This window comes from Notechis scutatus, chromosome 1, assembly GCF_049901735.1.
Source record: "Notechis scutatus isolate UNSWTSFEM ecotype Mainland chromosome 1, rNotScu1.2, whole genome shotgun sequence".
Taxonomy (NCBI): domain Eukaryota; kingdom Metazoa; phylum Chordata; class Lepidosauria; order Squamata; family Elapidae; genus Notechis; species Notechis scutatus.
This window is the reverse complement of record NC_142009.1, coordinates 160,894,904-160,910,715: the sequence shown is the minus strand read 5'-3', so window position 1 is coordinate 160,910,715 and position 15,812 is coordinate 160,894,904. Positions and strand designations below refer to the sequence as shown.

Genomic DNA, 15,812 nt, shown 5'->3' with positions numbered 1-15,812 from the left:
ATGATTCATGCTGTGACTGTCTTGGAAAGCCAAGCTAAGCTAGAGAAAAGCTAAGCAGGTTAAGTGGTTCAATTCTAGGTTCACAGGAGCTGTTTCAATGACAGTTCTAAAGGGCTTCGTTCGTATGGCGCTGTGGAATGGGTTACCTTCCCATTAGTGAGAATTCCCATCTTCTGCTTCATGGCTTATCTCTCCCTCTAAAAGCCAAGATCTCATGGCATTGGCTGGGTATAAGGTTGGTGCAAAGAAGGGAAAGGAGAGATGGCTCAGTCATTCAATATTGATATCTTGGCATTTTTCATATACATGTATCTTTGCAAACCTATAATCACCTTTTCTGTAAGCCATTAAAATATTCTGAAATTGTTCAGGGGAATATCAATTTCTTTCAAGTCCATGTGGAGAAAACTTGCTTTACGTTAAAAAAAAAAAAAAAAAAGAGGTAGGGTGGGGGATTCTCTGAAATCACCTGATGTGGAATCTAGCTGAACCCAATGCATGTTTAACATACCTATAGATGGAGGACAAATTTAGATTAGGGATAAATTTAGACAACACCTAATTGAAATTATGAATTCTTGCAATATGCAGTTTAAAACCACCGAAGCTGATCACTTACTTGTCTTCCAGGAGGTCCAGGTGGTCCAGTAGGGCCAGAAACACCTTGAAGTCCAGGTTCTCCCTGGGTATGAAAAAAAAAGGTTGATAAATGATGTCAGTAACACAGTTTCCTAGTCACTTTGCTATATAATGCCATAATTTCCTATACTTGAACATGGCTCAGGAGTCAGGAGCCAAGCTCCAACAAAAACTTAGCTAATTTCCCATTTATGTCTCATTATAACATCTGACATTGCTGTAATGGTGATATCCACAGGCCTAAATATCTCAGCCTTTCTTTATACGAACCGCACTCAGTCACAAGATAATTAATTCTGATGATTTTCTTCGGTAACTTTTCCAGCCCTAAACTATTTTCTTCAATATGGGGCAAAAAGAATTGTGCCCAATATGTTATTCATTGGTATCCACATCACAGACAGAATCTTTCAAGTTGTCTCCTAGTAATATTTAATGTTGATATTATCCTTTTCACAAATCACAAATATTCACATATCTTGGGTGAATATTTCCATTAAATTATCCATCAGGACTTCAAAAATTCTTTCCAGATTAGTCCAGATCCACAAAAGAAGCAACATGCCCAGGATACCAGAGTTGATCGGGGCAGTCAAGGGATCTCCTGTCTTTGTGAATTCCTCTATGCCCCTTCACCTCTGCAGAGTTATATGGTGTTTCGCTATTTATATTCCTAACTTTTTGATTCTGTTTTTCTGATGGATTTAGGGGGATAAAGATGATCCACAGAGTGTATAGAAATGCAAGTCAATTCCTTCTCTAAGGTTTCACCCCACCATTTATCAAAATTGTGATCTTTGTTAGTTAGAATAAAACTTACTGGTGATCCAGGATGTCCAGGTAATCCTTTGTCACCCTTTTGGAATCTACCTGGCACGAATCCAACAATTTCTCCTGCGTCTCCCTATATGATGCAGATTTAAAAATAATAGATTACAATTAGTACAAGAGCATTCACCTGTTTGAGTGAAAATTGAGGACTTTAAATTATCAATAACCGTAATTAATTTTAAATTTTACATTTGATATTAAGGTTTTTAAGGATTTCATTAAAATGTTGCAAAATAACAAGAAACCTTTTTGAGGTCTTTTAAGCTGGCTTTTAACCAAAAGAAAAATACATGGACAAGACAGAAATGGTGATAAAACAGAAATCTAATTATTACAATAATTTTATACAATGATGTTTGTCCCATGGAAGTTTTTAAGACCCCTGGTGGCACAGTGGTTAGAATGCAGTATTGCAGGCTGACTCTGTCTACAGTCAGGAATTCAATCCTGATCAAGCTTGAGGTTGACTCAGCCTTCCATCCTTCTGAGATCAGGGAAATGAGATTGTTGGGGGCAATATGCCGATTTTGTAAACTGCTTAGAGATGGCTGTAAAGCACTGTGAAGCGGTATGTATGTCTAAGTGCTGTTGCTATTGTTATCTTTTATACTTATTTTTTTATTTGCCACTCAGATTGATAGTAAACTTTAAAAATGTACAAAAGAGGGACAAAATTACTGGTTGCAAAAGGGAGCTGACAGGTTCCATTACTTGCATCCTTTTTATTTAAAAAAAGGATGATTCTCCTTGTTCTTTCAAGAACTTAATTTGTTTTGTAGAGTTTCAACAATTCTACATGGAAACCACAGGTGAGATCCTTGACCAACCTACCTGATATATGTTTAAACAGAACCTGAGCAAAAATATGTGCCTACTGTGGGGCCCTGCTGTCAATACGTAGTTCTTCTAATCCTTTCTGTGAATTGAATGGAAAAGTTGTAACTGAACCAAAATGTTTGTTTAAGAAAGAGTTTTACGGTATGGTTGGAGCAATGGAGCAGTCTGTCATAATGAAAGAAACTGATCATTTTTCTTTGGGGGGGAAAAAAGATACTCATGCAAAGCTCCAAACTGGAATTATTCCTCAGTCTGGATGATTTCCTGTGACATATTCTTATTTCCTGTGACATATTCCATCATTATATTTGCTTCATGGCTTTTTTTGTGGTAAATGGCCCATTAAAAACCCCAGGAAAGGGGAATTTTTTTAAAGGAGGAAACTTGCATCAGGCCCCACTTCCAATCAGAGTGTGTTTTCTGCAGCTCCTTTTTCCTCAAAGGAGAAATGAAGTATGGTTTTTTTCCCCAAAAAAGAAAAAAAAATCCAGTAAGGCAATTGATTCTTTGTTTTCAGAGAAGAAAGGATGCTAGTTCCAAATTTAGAATGGGCAACATAAGGACTGCTAATATTTTACAAGGGAAAGGAGGACCAATTGCTCAGGCAACATCATACAGGAAACTGGTTTTTCCTTTCTGTTTTTAGAGGGAACGCTTAGTTTTTTTTTTTAACAAATCAAGCTGCTTATTATTCTGTGACATTTTGAGTTAGCCCAAATGCTTAACCTTCTATGGATGTTGGGATTTTCCCCCCCTATGACCAATGTAACAAATGGTTTTTTTGAATTCTGTCAGAGTAGCAAATCCACATATCATGCCATGTAAACAATAAATGATATGTATATTCTTAATTAGAAAATGTACCTTTATTCCTTGAGGTCCTGGAGGTCCCTAGAATAGATAACATTGTCTGAGAAATTTAAAAAAAACTAGCAAGATCTTTTAATTATCAAGTTCCACAATTAAATTATGAATTGCAAACTGAGCCACGGATTTTCATATTTATTTATTTTATTATACTTGTTCTGATTTCAGTTAAAACAAATGATTTTAAAATGCTTACGAGATTGCCAGGTAAGCCAGGTAAGCCAGGTGGGCCGAGAGGACCTCTTTCTCCCTAATGGAAGAGGAAAAAAAATGTCTTTAATTCATGGGTTTTGAAAAAGAGCTTCAAAATACTTGTTTAAAACAGTTTACCTTTGTTCCATTGCATCCTGGGATCCCAGAAGGACCAGGCGGGCCATCTCCTCCAGGGATGCCCTGAGGTTCAGAAAGGATACAGAAAGCAAACAGTGGTCAGTAGGTTATTCCTACTGAAATAAATCCTTGACTGTGTTTCAAAGGAAACCTTGGTTTTATACCCACCGGAAGGCCAGGATTCCCAGGATAGCCTGCTAGACCAGGGGGGCCCTAAGGTTTGAGGAAATGATAAAAAGAATGTAAATAGTACCATCAAGAAATTGCTTCTCCTCAACATTCAGGAGGGAGATTTTAAACCACCAGAAACACACATAACAACAGTCACATTCTCAATCATTGTTTAGTTTTAACAAAATAACAAAAGTAAGGCTGTACCATTAGCTCTGCCCTTTCATGTTAGTATGCAACATCATAACACACATAGAGCAGGGGAAGGACTTGTGATGTCACGATGATGCTTTTGTAATTCTGAACCCCATCGACATTCCCCTCCAAAACACTATTGCCAGGTAGTGGCAAAAAGTTCATAATGGGTTTCCAGAATTTTATAAATATTGTTCTTACTTTATCACTGATCAAATAAATCAGATTCATGTTCCTTCCTTTTGCCTTTAACAGTCTTAATATTTAATTCATCAAAATGCTTCTGTAAAGTTTAATTCCCCATTCAAACTTTCTTTCTCCCATCTCAAATATTTCTTCAAACCTTCCTTTGTAAATCCAGTAATCTGTCCTTGTCCTGGTTGTTTTTCATTGCCATTTATAATTTTCTTTTTTTCCCAAAATTTCTATATGTTTTGGGATTTTCTCTTCCTTTTCTTTGACATTTTTAACTTCTTTAAAATCTTCAAGAAATACATGGGCAGCTATAGAAATTATTGCTGTCAATTTAGTTGTAAGTTTCTGTTAGGTATAACATTGATACCAAATATGGTTTGGGTGAATAAATATATAAAACTTAGATATCATGGTTTAAGTGCTTATCACTTTAAGCAAAATGCAGCAGGCAATTAGCCGATTAAGGGTGCGGTTAGAAGTTACAATATAAGGAAGCATTAGAAGCTGGAAAGCTTACTGGCTCTTACTGTCTGTAACTGGCTGTAACTGTGTGCTGCTGCGACTTACTGTAACTGTGATTACTGACTGTGAGTGCCTGTGACTGAACTGTTTTTGTTTGCTACTGTTTGCTGATTTACTGCGTAATTCTACTGAATATCCAGCGTTTGTTTCTCTGGAGAGTGAAACCGGAGGAGGAGAAGATATCTTTATCGGCTGATAAAGATATTGCAAGGACTCTTAACTTGGACTATACTAGTGAGTCTTACTAGATGGAAATACTGTGAATGACTTAATGGACTGAATGACAATGCTTAAACTCTAACTGGATTAAAAACTATTTAAACTACAAACAGTGTTTGTGTTCAGTGTGTGTATACTCTGGGGCCCTTCCGCTCTTCTTTGGCTGCCTGGCTTGACTACTGCTGCAATACTCTTCTAGGGGTTAATCCCCCAAAGCCTAACATTGGTTATGGGCCCAGCAGCATAGTCTAACTAACCAGGATATAGCAGAGAGAGTTGGTGTGAGTTGCACATTACTGTAAAAACAAACTGTTTTAATTAGTTTAAAATAGTCAAAATATCTGAAGAGCAATGGCACAAGTAAATTTGTCACAACTGTCCATGATATCCAGGCTGGATGGAACAAACTATGTTTCATGGTCAATGAAATGTAGTTTACTTCTACGCAGAGAAGGTTTGTGGGACATTATAGCAAACCCACCAGATGTGAGTAGATGGGATCCTGCTGATGATGATGATAACGAAAAGTTACAAGACTTTAAACTGAAAAATGAGCAGGCTTTATGCATCATAGGACTGACTCTCTGTGATCAGCAGCTTGTCCATATTCGTGGAGAAGAAAATGCTGCAAACTGCTGGGAGAACCTCAGGAAGATTTATGTTCGGGACAGTGTAGGAGCACATATAAATCTTACACGGAAGCTTTTTCGAACGCATCTTCAGAGGAATGGAGATATGTTAGTTCATTTAAACTGTATGAAGAGCATTTTTCAAGATTTGCAAGAAAAAGAGCTTATATTTAATGAACTGCAACAAGTCTACATAATATTATCTTCATTAGATCAAAGCTATGATGACTATGTGACTTCGTTGGAAGTATTGCCAAAAGAAAGCCTCTCATTAACCGAGATTACAGGCAGGCTACTAGAAGAAGCCAGAAGAAGGCGTGAGCGTGACGAGCTGAGAGAAGATAAGAAAGAAGAGAAATTATCTTCAAAGCTTGAAAGAAACCAGATTAGCAAAGTAAAGCACCCGGAAGAAGAGAATTTATCTTCAACGGCATACACAATTAAAAAGTGTTTTAATTGTGGAAGCAGAGGACATTTGGCAAGATTCTGCAAAAAGAGAAAAAGCCAGAATGTAAAAAAGCCAAAGAAAGCATTTGAACTAGCCACGTTTAGCAACTCTGATGTGAAGAATAATTTATGGGTGGTTGACAGTGGCGCATCCCACTGCATCACAAGAGATAAGACAAAATTTATAAAAATGTCTACAAGTTCTCAACATATATCTCTTGCCAATGGCTGGAACCTGAAAGCGAAAGGTCAAGGTTTTGCACGTTGTCCGTACATAAACCAGGATATAAAAATGTTGTATGTACCGCAACTAAAGTTTAATTTGCTTTCAGTAAGGGTATTAGATAAATTAGGTTATGTAATTACTTTTAAAGATAATAATTGCATAATTGAAAAAGATAACAAAAGGGTAACTGCAGCTTTAAATGGAACATTATATGTATTAGATAATAGTAAGAAAGGGGAGGCACAGACTGTATTTAATAATATAAAGCCTCATGAAGAATGTATCCATTTATTGCATAGGCGTTTGGGGCATGTAAATTTTAAAATGCTAAAACGTACAGTTGAGTTATCTGAAGGAATAAGGTTAAAACCTTGTGATAAATATTTGCGTTGTAATGTTTGCTGTGAAGATAAGAGCAAAGTATTGCCTGCACATAGGCTAAATGGTTTCAAAACAAAAGAACCTTTAGAAGTAGTATTTGCAGACATAATAGGTCCAAAGAAACCCAGTATGGGAGGTGCTAGATATATACTGAGCATTATGGACCATTATTCTAGATATGGGTTTTGCTATTTAATGAAAAGCAAAACTGAAACATATCAACATTTTTTCAATTGGCTTAGGTTTGCTGAAAGAAAGACTAAACGGCAACTGATAACCCTGGTGACAGATAATGGTACGGAATTTATTAATAACAAATTCCAGAACAGACTTAAGGTAGCTGGAATAGAGCATAAGAAGTCTGCTCCATACAGGCCAGAACATAACGCTTTTATTGAAAGAAGAGGCCAAACACTACAGGCAATGGTTAGAACAATGTTAAATGATTCTGGGTTACCTGATTCTTTGTGGGGGAGGCTACAATGTGTGCTAATAACATATTGAACAACGTTGTTAATACAACAACAGGTGAAATACCATTTACCAGATGGCATGGCAGGAAACCTGATCTAAGTTACCTGCACACATTTGGTGCACCAGCATGGGTGCATATTCCTGCACAAATCAGAAAAAAGGGCAACATAGAGCTAAAAGATTTTTCTTCGTTGGTTATCAGGCAAACCATAGGGCATATAGATTTTGGGAGAAAGGCACATCTAAAGTGTTATGTAGTGCTAGTGCCCAATTTCTAGAACATGAAGGATGGGAGAAATTAGAACAGGATGCCAATAAAGATGTAATTATTGAATCCTATAGAAATCCCATTAGTTATCCCTGTAACTTTAAAAATAAAGTAAAGAGACAAATACAGGATGAAATAGTGCCCATAAAGGAAGAAACAGATTCAATAGCTGAACAGGATGAGGAAGATGAACAGGTAGTAGTTCAACAAAGTCCTCCTGTAAGCCCTGTAATTCCCAGAAGAACTACACGTGATATCTAGACCGCCTGATAGGTACCAGGCTAACACAGTGTGCCAGATTAATCAAGTTCCTAATTCTGTTGAAGAAATTAACAAGTATCCTACTAAGGAAAAAGAAAAATGGTATGCAGCAATGAATAAGGAACTGAATTCATTAAGTGATATGAAGGTGTATGAAAATGCCAAATTACCTGCAGGAAAGAAATCCATTGGCTGCAAATGGATATTTAAGGTAAAAACAGATAAAGATGGTAATTTAATCCATAAGGCAAGGTTAGTAGCCCAAGGTTTTAGGCAGAATGCTAATGACTATGATGAGGTGTTTGCACCTAGTCTTAAGGCAGCAACCTTGAGAGCAGCTTTAGTGTGGGCAGCTAGTAAAAACTATATAGTTAACCATCTAGATGTGGAAACTGCTTACTTGCACGCCCCATTAAAACATATTATTTATATGAAAAAAACCTGTTGGTATTAAAAGTGAAAATAAGGATAATAATGATTGTTGGTTGTTAAAGAAAAGTCTCTATGGTCTTAAACAATCAGGCTATGAATGGAACCAGTATATTGTAAAGGAACTAGACAATATAGGATTTAAAGCTGGTTTAGCCGATCCATGTCTGTTTAAGAGGGAGACAAATGGGAAAGTATCATTATTATTACTATTCACAGATGACATTGCATTGATAACTGAAACTAATGATGAAGCAAATAAAATAATAGCATCATTAGGAAAGAGAATAAAGATCAAGCAATTAGGGGAGATAAAGAAGTATCTCGGTTTGAATATAAAGAAAACACGGAAAGGTTTTAAGATATCTTAAAAAGACAATGAATTATTCATTGTATTTAGAACCAAAGGGTGATTTAATTTTGAGTGCTTATGCAGATGCTAGCTTTGCATCAGAAAGAGACACTAGAAAGTCGACTTCAGGAACAGCCATAATGCTGGGTAAGACATTAATAGGCTGGAAGTCAATAAGACAACAGCATATAAGTTTGTCTACTATGGAGGCAGAATTCTCCTGTTTATCATTGTTATGTACAGAATTAATAATGTATAAACAAATGTTAATTGATATAGGTATAACTGTAGATTATCCTATAATTATTCATGAAGATAATCAGGCAGCAATTCAAATGGCCACAAATATTGGAGTAAAAACAAGGAGCAAGCATACAGATCTAAGATACCTAAACGTGAGACAATCTGTAAGAAGTAAGATGATTCAGCTAGAATACTGTATGTCGGAGGACAATTTAGCTGATAATTTTACTAAAGCCCAAGGTGCCAATAAGCACCAGGAGAGTTGTGAAAAATATGGGATAAGATTGTAAAGGTATTATATATTTATTTCACCCAAAAGGGGAGTATGTTAGGTATAACATTGATACCAAATATGGTTTGGGTGAATAAATATATAAAACTTAGATATCATGGTTTAAGTGCTTATCACTTTAAGCAAAATGCAGCAGGCAATTAGCCGATTAAGGGTGCGGTTAGAAGTTACAATATAAGGAAGCATTAGAAGCTGGAAAGCTTACTGGCTCTTACTGTCTGTAACTGGCTGTAACTGTGTGCTGCTGCGACTTACTGTGTCTTACTGTGACTAACTGTGATTACTGACTGTGAGTGCCTGTGACTGAACTGTTTTTGTTTGCTACTGTTTGCTGATTTACTGCGTAATTCTACTGAATATCCAGCGTTTGTTTCTCTGGAGAGTGAAACCGGAGGAGGAGAAGATATCTTTATCGGCTGATAAAGATATTGCAAGGACTCTTAACTTGGACTATACTAGTGAGTCTTACTAGATGGAAATACTGTGAATGACTTAATGGACTGAATGACAATGCTTAAACTCTAACTGGATTAAAAACTATTTAAACTACAAACAGTGTTTGTGTTCAGTGTGTGTATACTCTGGGGCCCTTCCGCTCTTCTTTGGCTGCCTGGCTTGACTACTGCTGCAATACTCTTCTAGGGGTTAATCCCCCAAAGCCTAACAGTTTCTCTCCTAACTTCTCAAAGATGCTTTGAAATGAAGTGTTATGCCTTTGTCTGTTATTTTGCAAGTTTCACTATTCTTTTTCCTGTTTGTTTTTTTGTACTGTATTCAGAAAATCTCAGGCTTGTTATGTTTTATTTACTTTTTAAAAAGTTTTTAGCAAGTTCTAATACTCCAAATTTGCCTGGTCAGATAAATTTGTCTGGTTGCTTGAAAGACCTCTTTTAACTTTACATTAATTGTAGGTTCAAAAGTGAGATTTGGTTAATCTAATGTCCTTCAAAGCTGTGCTGCAGTTAGTGGCTTGATGGTTTCCCTCGTCTCCCAGTACTCAGACTATGGGAGAAACCCTGACCTGCCATCTGGTGCATATGCGAGTGGTCCTTCATGCTCACCTTGTCCAAAGAGCTTCTACTGGACTGAGTTTGCTGCCAGTCCACTGGTTGCTGCTGCATTATTACTGCATTGTTGTCTCTGTGCTTTCAAAGATGTGTAATCTGCCATTTTCCTCATCCAGAAGTCAGTAACTGTTTGAACTTAGGATGATGCTGAATGAGTGATACTTACAACCAATCCTCAATGTTAGGACCATCGTCATATCCCCACAATCTCATGATCATGGGTCAGGTGCTCAGCAACCGGCCTGGATTTCTAACCATTGAATGTCCCTCAGTCACATGATTGCAATTTTTCTCCTTCTCTGCAGGCTTCCTGCATGCAAAGTGAATTAGGAAGCTGGCAGGAAGCCAGAAATCAAGGTTACATGAGGTCCTTGCTTAACAACCAATGGCGGTTCATTTAACTATTGTAACAGGGGACTACTGGAACTGCTTTTGCTAAGAGGCATGGTCATGTGATGTTCTGCTTTATGACATTGCTTAGATATAATCAGTTTGTCTGATGCTGGGAAAATTGAAAGCCATAGAAACAGAGGCTGATAAACAAGGTGGCTAGATGCTATCAGGAGGCTCTTGCATGAACTTCTAAACTCAGAGAAGCAGATACTCCCTGACAATCCTTGAGAACAACAACTTCAGATCCCAACCTCCAAAAATATTTAGAATGCTTTAACCAAAGCATTCCAATTTTTTTAAATGGGAGTATATTTCATTCTTCTTTAAATATTTTAACTAGTTAATAAACTGTTGAATACTTTCTTGTTCTTACTTGCAAACAACAGGTCAAATGACACATTTGCCCAGTAAGACTTAAGTGTAAATAGCTACTTCACTGTCATTTTCACATCGTTGAGCTGATTACCTAACTGAATCAAACGGCGCGTTCTAGTAAGAAGGTGAAAAAGTAATAATAAAATTCAGGGCATGCAAATTGTGCTCTACAAAGTGTTATGCACATTACCATGTAATAAATACAACAAATTAAGAATGACTAACACGTTCAATGCTACTTTTAAAAAAAGTAGAGTATGCATCATGCTGAGCAGAATGCAGAATGCAATGTATTTGGTTATAACCTAGTGCATTATGTGTGCCCAGTTATTGTGATTTGTAATCCACGACTAATGATTTGGAGTGTTGTGTAAACCAGGCTACTATGGCTTATTACACAAACCACAACTGACATGATATATATATAGCAGCAAAAATGGTTTAAACAAACTTACTCTAGTTCCTTTTGTTCCTGGTAGTCCTGGTTCTCCAGTATCACCCTATAGAAAGATACAAAAAAATGTTTACTCTTATCAGGATTTCAAGTACCATTCTGCACGTTAATGTTTGGCATAAGGTTCATTTTACCTTTGTTCCACAGGCTCCTGTAGGCCCTTCTGGTCCTTGTACTCCAGGAAATCCAACTAAGCCTTGTAAACCTTGCAAACCTCTTTCACCCTGTGAAAATTAAATACACACTATATAATATATATGTGATATATTTATATCCCTTGATACCCAAAATGGTAGAAGAGGAAGAGGAGGAGGAGGAGAAAGAAATATGTATAACATATAGTAGTGAACAAAAAACCCAATAAGAATTTACTTCTTAATGTCATGAAGTCAGAGAGGGCATTGCTACAGGAAGATCAGTGAGGCAAAAAAGGGCTAAATTACATTTTTTTTATATTCATAGGGCAGAGTCCCCTCTTCTGGGCTTACCATTTATATTTGTAAAGATGTCAATGCAACTAAAAGTGAGGCATAAGTCTCTTATGTTTAAGATCTTTCACATCAATCTGGAAATAAGTACAAAATTAAATCTCTGACAATTATTTATATTATTCCATCTCCATCTGTTTTTTGCTTTTTTATTTGTTTGCATGCCATTGAAACATGTTAGTGTTTTGCTACAAAACAAAACTCATATATTCCTTTTAAAGACTAACAATTATAATCTCAATTGGATCATAGTCCCTTTTATCAGACAAACTTGTGATTTCATCAGAATTTGTGATTTCAAATTGCAAAGTTTTCTTAGCAAATAGCATAATCAAAGAACTTATTTAAAATTATAATATTTCTTCAGTTACAAATACAAAGGTTTAATATTTACAGAATACTCAGTTTGAAAAATTTACAGAATACTCAGTTTGAAAAATAAATAAAAAGAATTAGTTTACCACAACATCCCAAAATTCTATTACAACATATTATAACAGATTACCAGCAGAGTAATTCTAATAGTACTTTGGAATAGTTCAATAAGCTCAATGCCTGTCCAGTAACAGTAGACTTTAAGATGGATAAGCATTCCTGTTGGAATAGGACACAGTTTAGATCAATATCTGGATTATTTACATTTCATTTGATATCAGAGAGGTAACAGAAGGCAAGGAGAGCTGGTAATTCACATTAGATCTCTCTACACCAGGGGTGTCAAATTCGCGTCATCACAGTGGCATCACGTGACATATCGGGACTTTTTTCCCCTTCAATAAACTGGGCAGGGGTGGGGCCAGCACGTGACGCATCTGGCCCATGGGCCGCAAGTTTGACACCCCTGCTCTATACCATGCAGTTATAATAGTTTTGAATCCTTCCTACATACAAATCAGAAAATTGAAGCCAATGAGGCTGTTAAGGAAGAAGGAGGAGAAATCAGATTTCCTTCTTCAAGGCTGGAAGCCTCAAAGGGAGAAAATCAGTGACAATTTCTGCAATATTTTTCAGGCTATAAGCTGCAGCCTAAAGCAGTTTAACTGAATACTTTATACATGTTTCTTATGCATTTCTATTTATTATTAAAAAATTGCAACGTCATTAACAAGAGCAATAGTAAGCAACATTCATAACTTCATCTTCTTTGTTAATAGTTTACAATATATGTCAGGGTTTTAATTAGCAAACTATATTTCAGAAAAAGTTGTAACAGAGTTTGAGAGTATGATGTCTGCAAGGTTCTGCCTAGGGTTTTTCTGAGAACTATTGTCCAGGAGGTGCCATTGCTAAGTTTTGCTCCCTCTTTTCACCAGTTTTTAGCTCTTCTGGAATAGGCACAAAAACAATTTAAAAAAACAACATTAGAAACAACTGGCCAATCCGAATAATATTTTCTTTAAACTCTGGTATCAAATTCCAAGGATTCTTAAACTTCAGTTTTTAAAGAGCAGGACTGGAGGGGGAAAAGTGTGAGGGTGAAAGTTCATTCTCCTAACTTGTGGGTTGGTTTCCAAACATGTCATTACCAGGCTAGGTAACATTTTCAGCAGAGTTTAGGGGATGTCAGTGTTCTTCTGGATATAAGGGCTTCAGGTGTGGGTGTCCAAGTGAGGCTCTAACTATGGGACAGCTGTGAGTCATGAGTGAGTCTTGTGATGGGTCTTGTGATAAGGAGATTACATCAGGTCAGGATCATTGGGAGATGAACTGCTGGTGGGCAGGGGTTGCATGGATTGAGAGTCAGTGCTGTCTCTAGTTGGCTGTGCGGTTGATTTGGATTCTGAGGGGTTTGTAGGCTGGTTGTAGATCAATGTGTCTGTTGTCAGTCAGAATCCTCTAACCCCTAGGAATAACAATACCTCACAAACCCACAACCACACTCTGCCAGGAATTATCCAGAACCAAAGACAAGATACAGAAGGATAAAAGAAACAATGTAATCTACAAAATCAACCATTGCAAGCAATTCTACATAGGATAAACATTATGTCAATTAAAAAACAGGATCCATGAACACCGGTTGGCAGTCAAACACCATCACAATTCCAAATCTTTAATCTCTACCTTCACTGACACCAAACACAAGTTTGACTGGAACAACACAAAAATCATTGGCCAAGCTACCACCCACCACGCTCATGAGTTCATTGAAGCCTGGCACTCCACAAGCAATTCCATCAACAGATACACTGACCTACAACCAGCCTATGAACTTCTCAGAATTCCAATCAACCGCACAACCAACCAGAGACAGTACTGTCAACCAACCTATGCAATCCCCCCACCAGCAATTTCACCTCCCAATGACCCTGACTTGATGTAATCTTCTTATCATAAGACCCATCACAAGACTCACTGATGACTCACAGCTGACCCATCACTAGATCCTCACCTTTGAAGCTACATAAAATTATTAATCTTTAAATTCTGGGGCAAAGGATCATTACTTAGTTTATTACCATTAATGGTAAAAGAAACAAGGGAGGAAGAATGTAGGCCATTGAATTCAATCTCTTTCTTAGTACAGAAATCCAAATTAAATGTTGAAGACTGATGGCTATTATGCTTCAAATATTGTGTTTATTTTAAGTACCATTCATTAAAAAGTTCAAAGAAATTGGAACGTGCAATGAGAATGTTAATGAGAATAAACAGGATATTGGATACTTCAATCTTACAATCAGAGGCTGAAGGAACTGAATAATGTTTAGCCTTGAGAAAAAGATTGAAGATGACCAGACAGGATACAATAACACTCTTCAGAAAAATGAAATAATATTATAAGAAGAGCACAACTTGCTATCTCCAAAGTTCAGAATATGGAATAATAGTCAATGTTGGGGATGCTTTAATTTGGATTTTTACAGAAATGGGGAATGAAATTTGACTCCGAGATTCTATGATAGTTATCTTTGATCAAGTAACCTTCTCTTGTGTTCATTTTTAATATGAGTTAAAGGCATTGTTATTCTTCTTTTCAAAAACAGTATCTAGAGTTTTCTTTCTTTTGTTGAAAAGTATAAATCTGCCAATCTAAATAAATTATGGGCGTCTCTACATTGTCCTGATCTAAACTTGTAAGATCTGCTTTTTCCAGGCAGAGTGATACCCATTTCCGCAGCAGTCTTTTTATGCTGTACCACAGGGCTGTCAAACTCCATGCCCATGCCCAATTTAGCAAAGGGGAAAAAAGTCCTGATACATCACATGTAATGATATGAGTTTGACAACCCTGCTGTATCACAAGATCTTTTCAAAAAAAGAATGTCTCCAGCCTAAATTTGCTTTCGGAGATGTTGCTTAATTTTTTTTTTATTTCTTGCAAAATTAATGAACAAATCATTATTTTTAAAGTGTTCTATAGAATATGTGGGATGAATGAGTAAATTGAATTCTTATAAAATATTTTTAAAATATTTTTCATACTAGCTCATTTGATAAGCAAACTAGATTTAAGCCACCAGGTTCTTTTTGCAAGGTTGGGATTAATTTAATGACAGCAGAATGTCAACACTATTTGAAGCCATTATTCAGCTAATATCAGTGTATCAGATTTAGTTTGCTGTGTTAATATAAAATTCTGTGTAACTTAGCAGGTGAATACTATAATTACATTCATTCATGTGGTTACATTTTCAGACACAAAAAATAACATACTCATTTTGCTTCTGGTTAAGAAAATTTTCAGAAGGATCTAGAAAAGTAAAACTTTTTGTTAGTTTTCATTAATGTCACTTCCCACAATAGTTTTATCTTTATGCAATGTGTCTAGTCAGAAACAGTATTTGTTGAGGCTTTTCCTCTTTGGAAGAGCTTTATAGCTCCCATCCCACTGCCTTAAGAAAGTTCAAAACATTCTCAAAGATCTATCCCATCCTGGGCACCCCTTTTTAAAAACTATTATCATCCGGCAGATGGTACAAGATAATAAAAACAAGGACAAATAGGCTAAAAACAGCTTCTACCACAGGGCAATAACTACATTGAATTCTACTGTATAGTGCAATATTAATGCAATATTGGGTTTTCAATTCAGTTGTATAGAATGTGAAGAATGTGTGTTTGTGCTTTATTTTTATAGTTATAATGTACACTGAAGATGGCACTTAATTTCATTGTACAAGGTGCAATGACAATAAAGTAAACTAAACTAGGACCTCAATTATCTATTTTCTTTCTTTCTTTCTTTCTTTCTTTCTTTCTTTCTTTCTTTCTTTCTTTCTTTCT

General features: G+C 36.3%; 1 protein-coding gene across 1 annotated transcript in view; it reads right to left on the bottom strand.

Annotated features, from left to right (window-relative positions):
- The window catches only part of COL4A1 (collagen type IV alpha 1 chain), a 117,365-nt gene extending 105,451 nt beyond the window's left edge, over positions 1-11,914 (bottom strand). Inside the window, exons 1-9 of the mRNA XM_087953225.1 lie at positions 11,813-11,914; positions 11,232-11,321; positions 11,099-11,143; positions 3,673-3,717; positions 3,505-3,567; positions 3,371-3,424; positions 3,172-3,198; positions 1,460-1,543; positions 620-682 (exon numbers count right to left, since the gene is read on the bottom strand). Coding sequence (XP_087809351.1) covers positions 620-682; positions 1,460-1,543; positions 3,172-3,198; positions 3,371-3,424; positions 3,505-3,567; positions 3,673-3,717; positions 11,099-11,143; positions 11,232-11,321; positions 11,813-11,914 — 573 coding nt within the window. The remainder of the gene's footprint in view (positions 1-619; positions 683-1,459; positions 1,544-3,171; positions 3,199-3,370; positions 3,425-3,504; positions 3,568-3,672; positions 3,718-11,098; positions 11,144-11,231; positions 11,322-11,812) is intronic.
- Between the last annotated feature and the right edge of the window lie 3,898 nt (positions 11,915-15,812).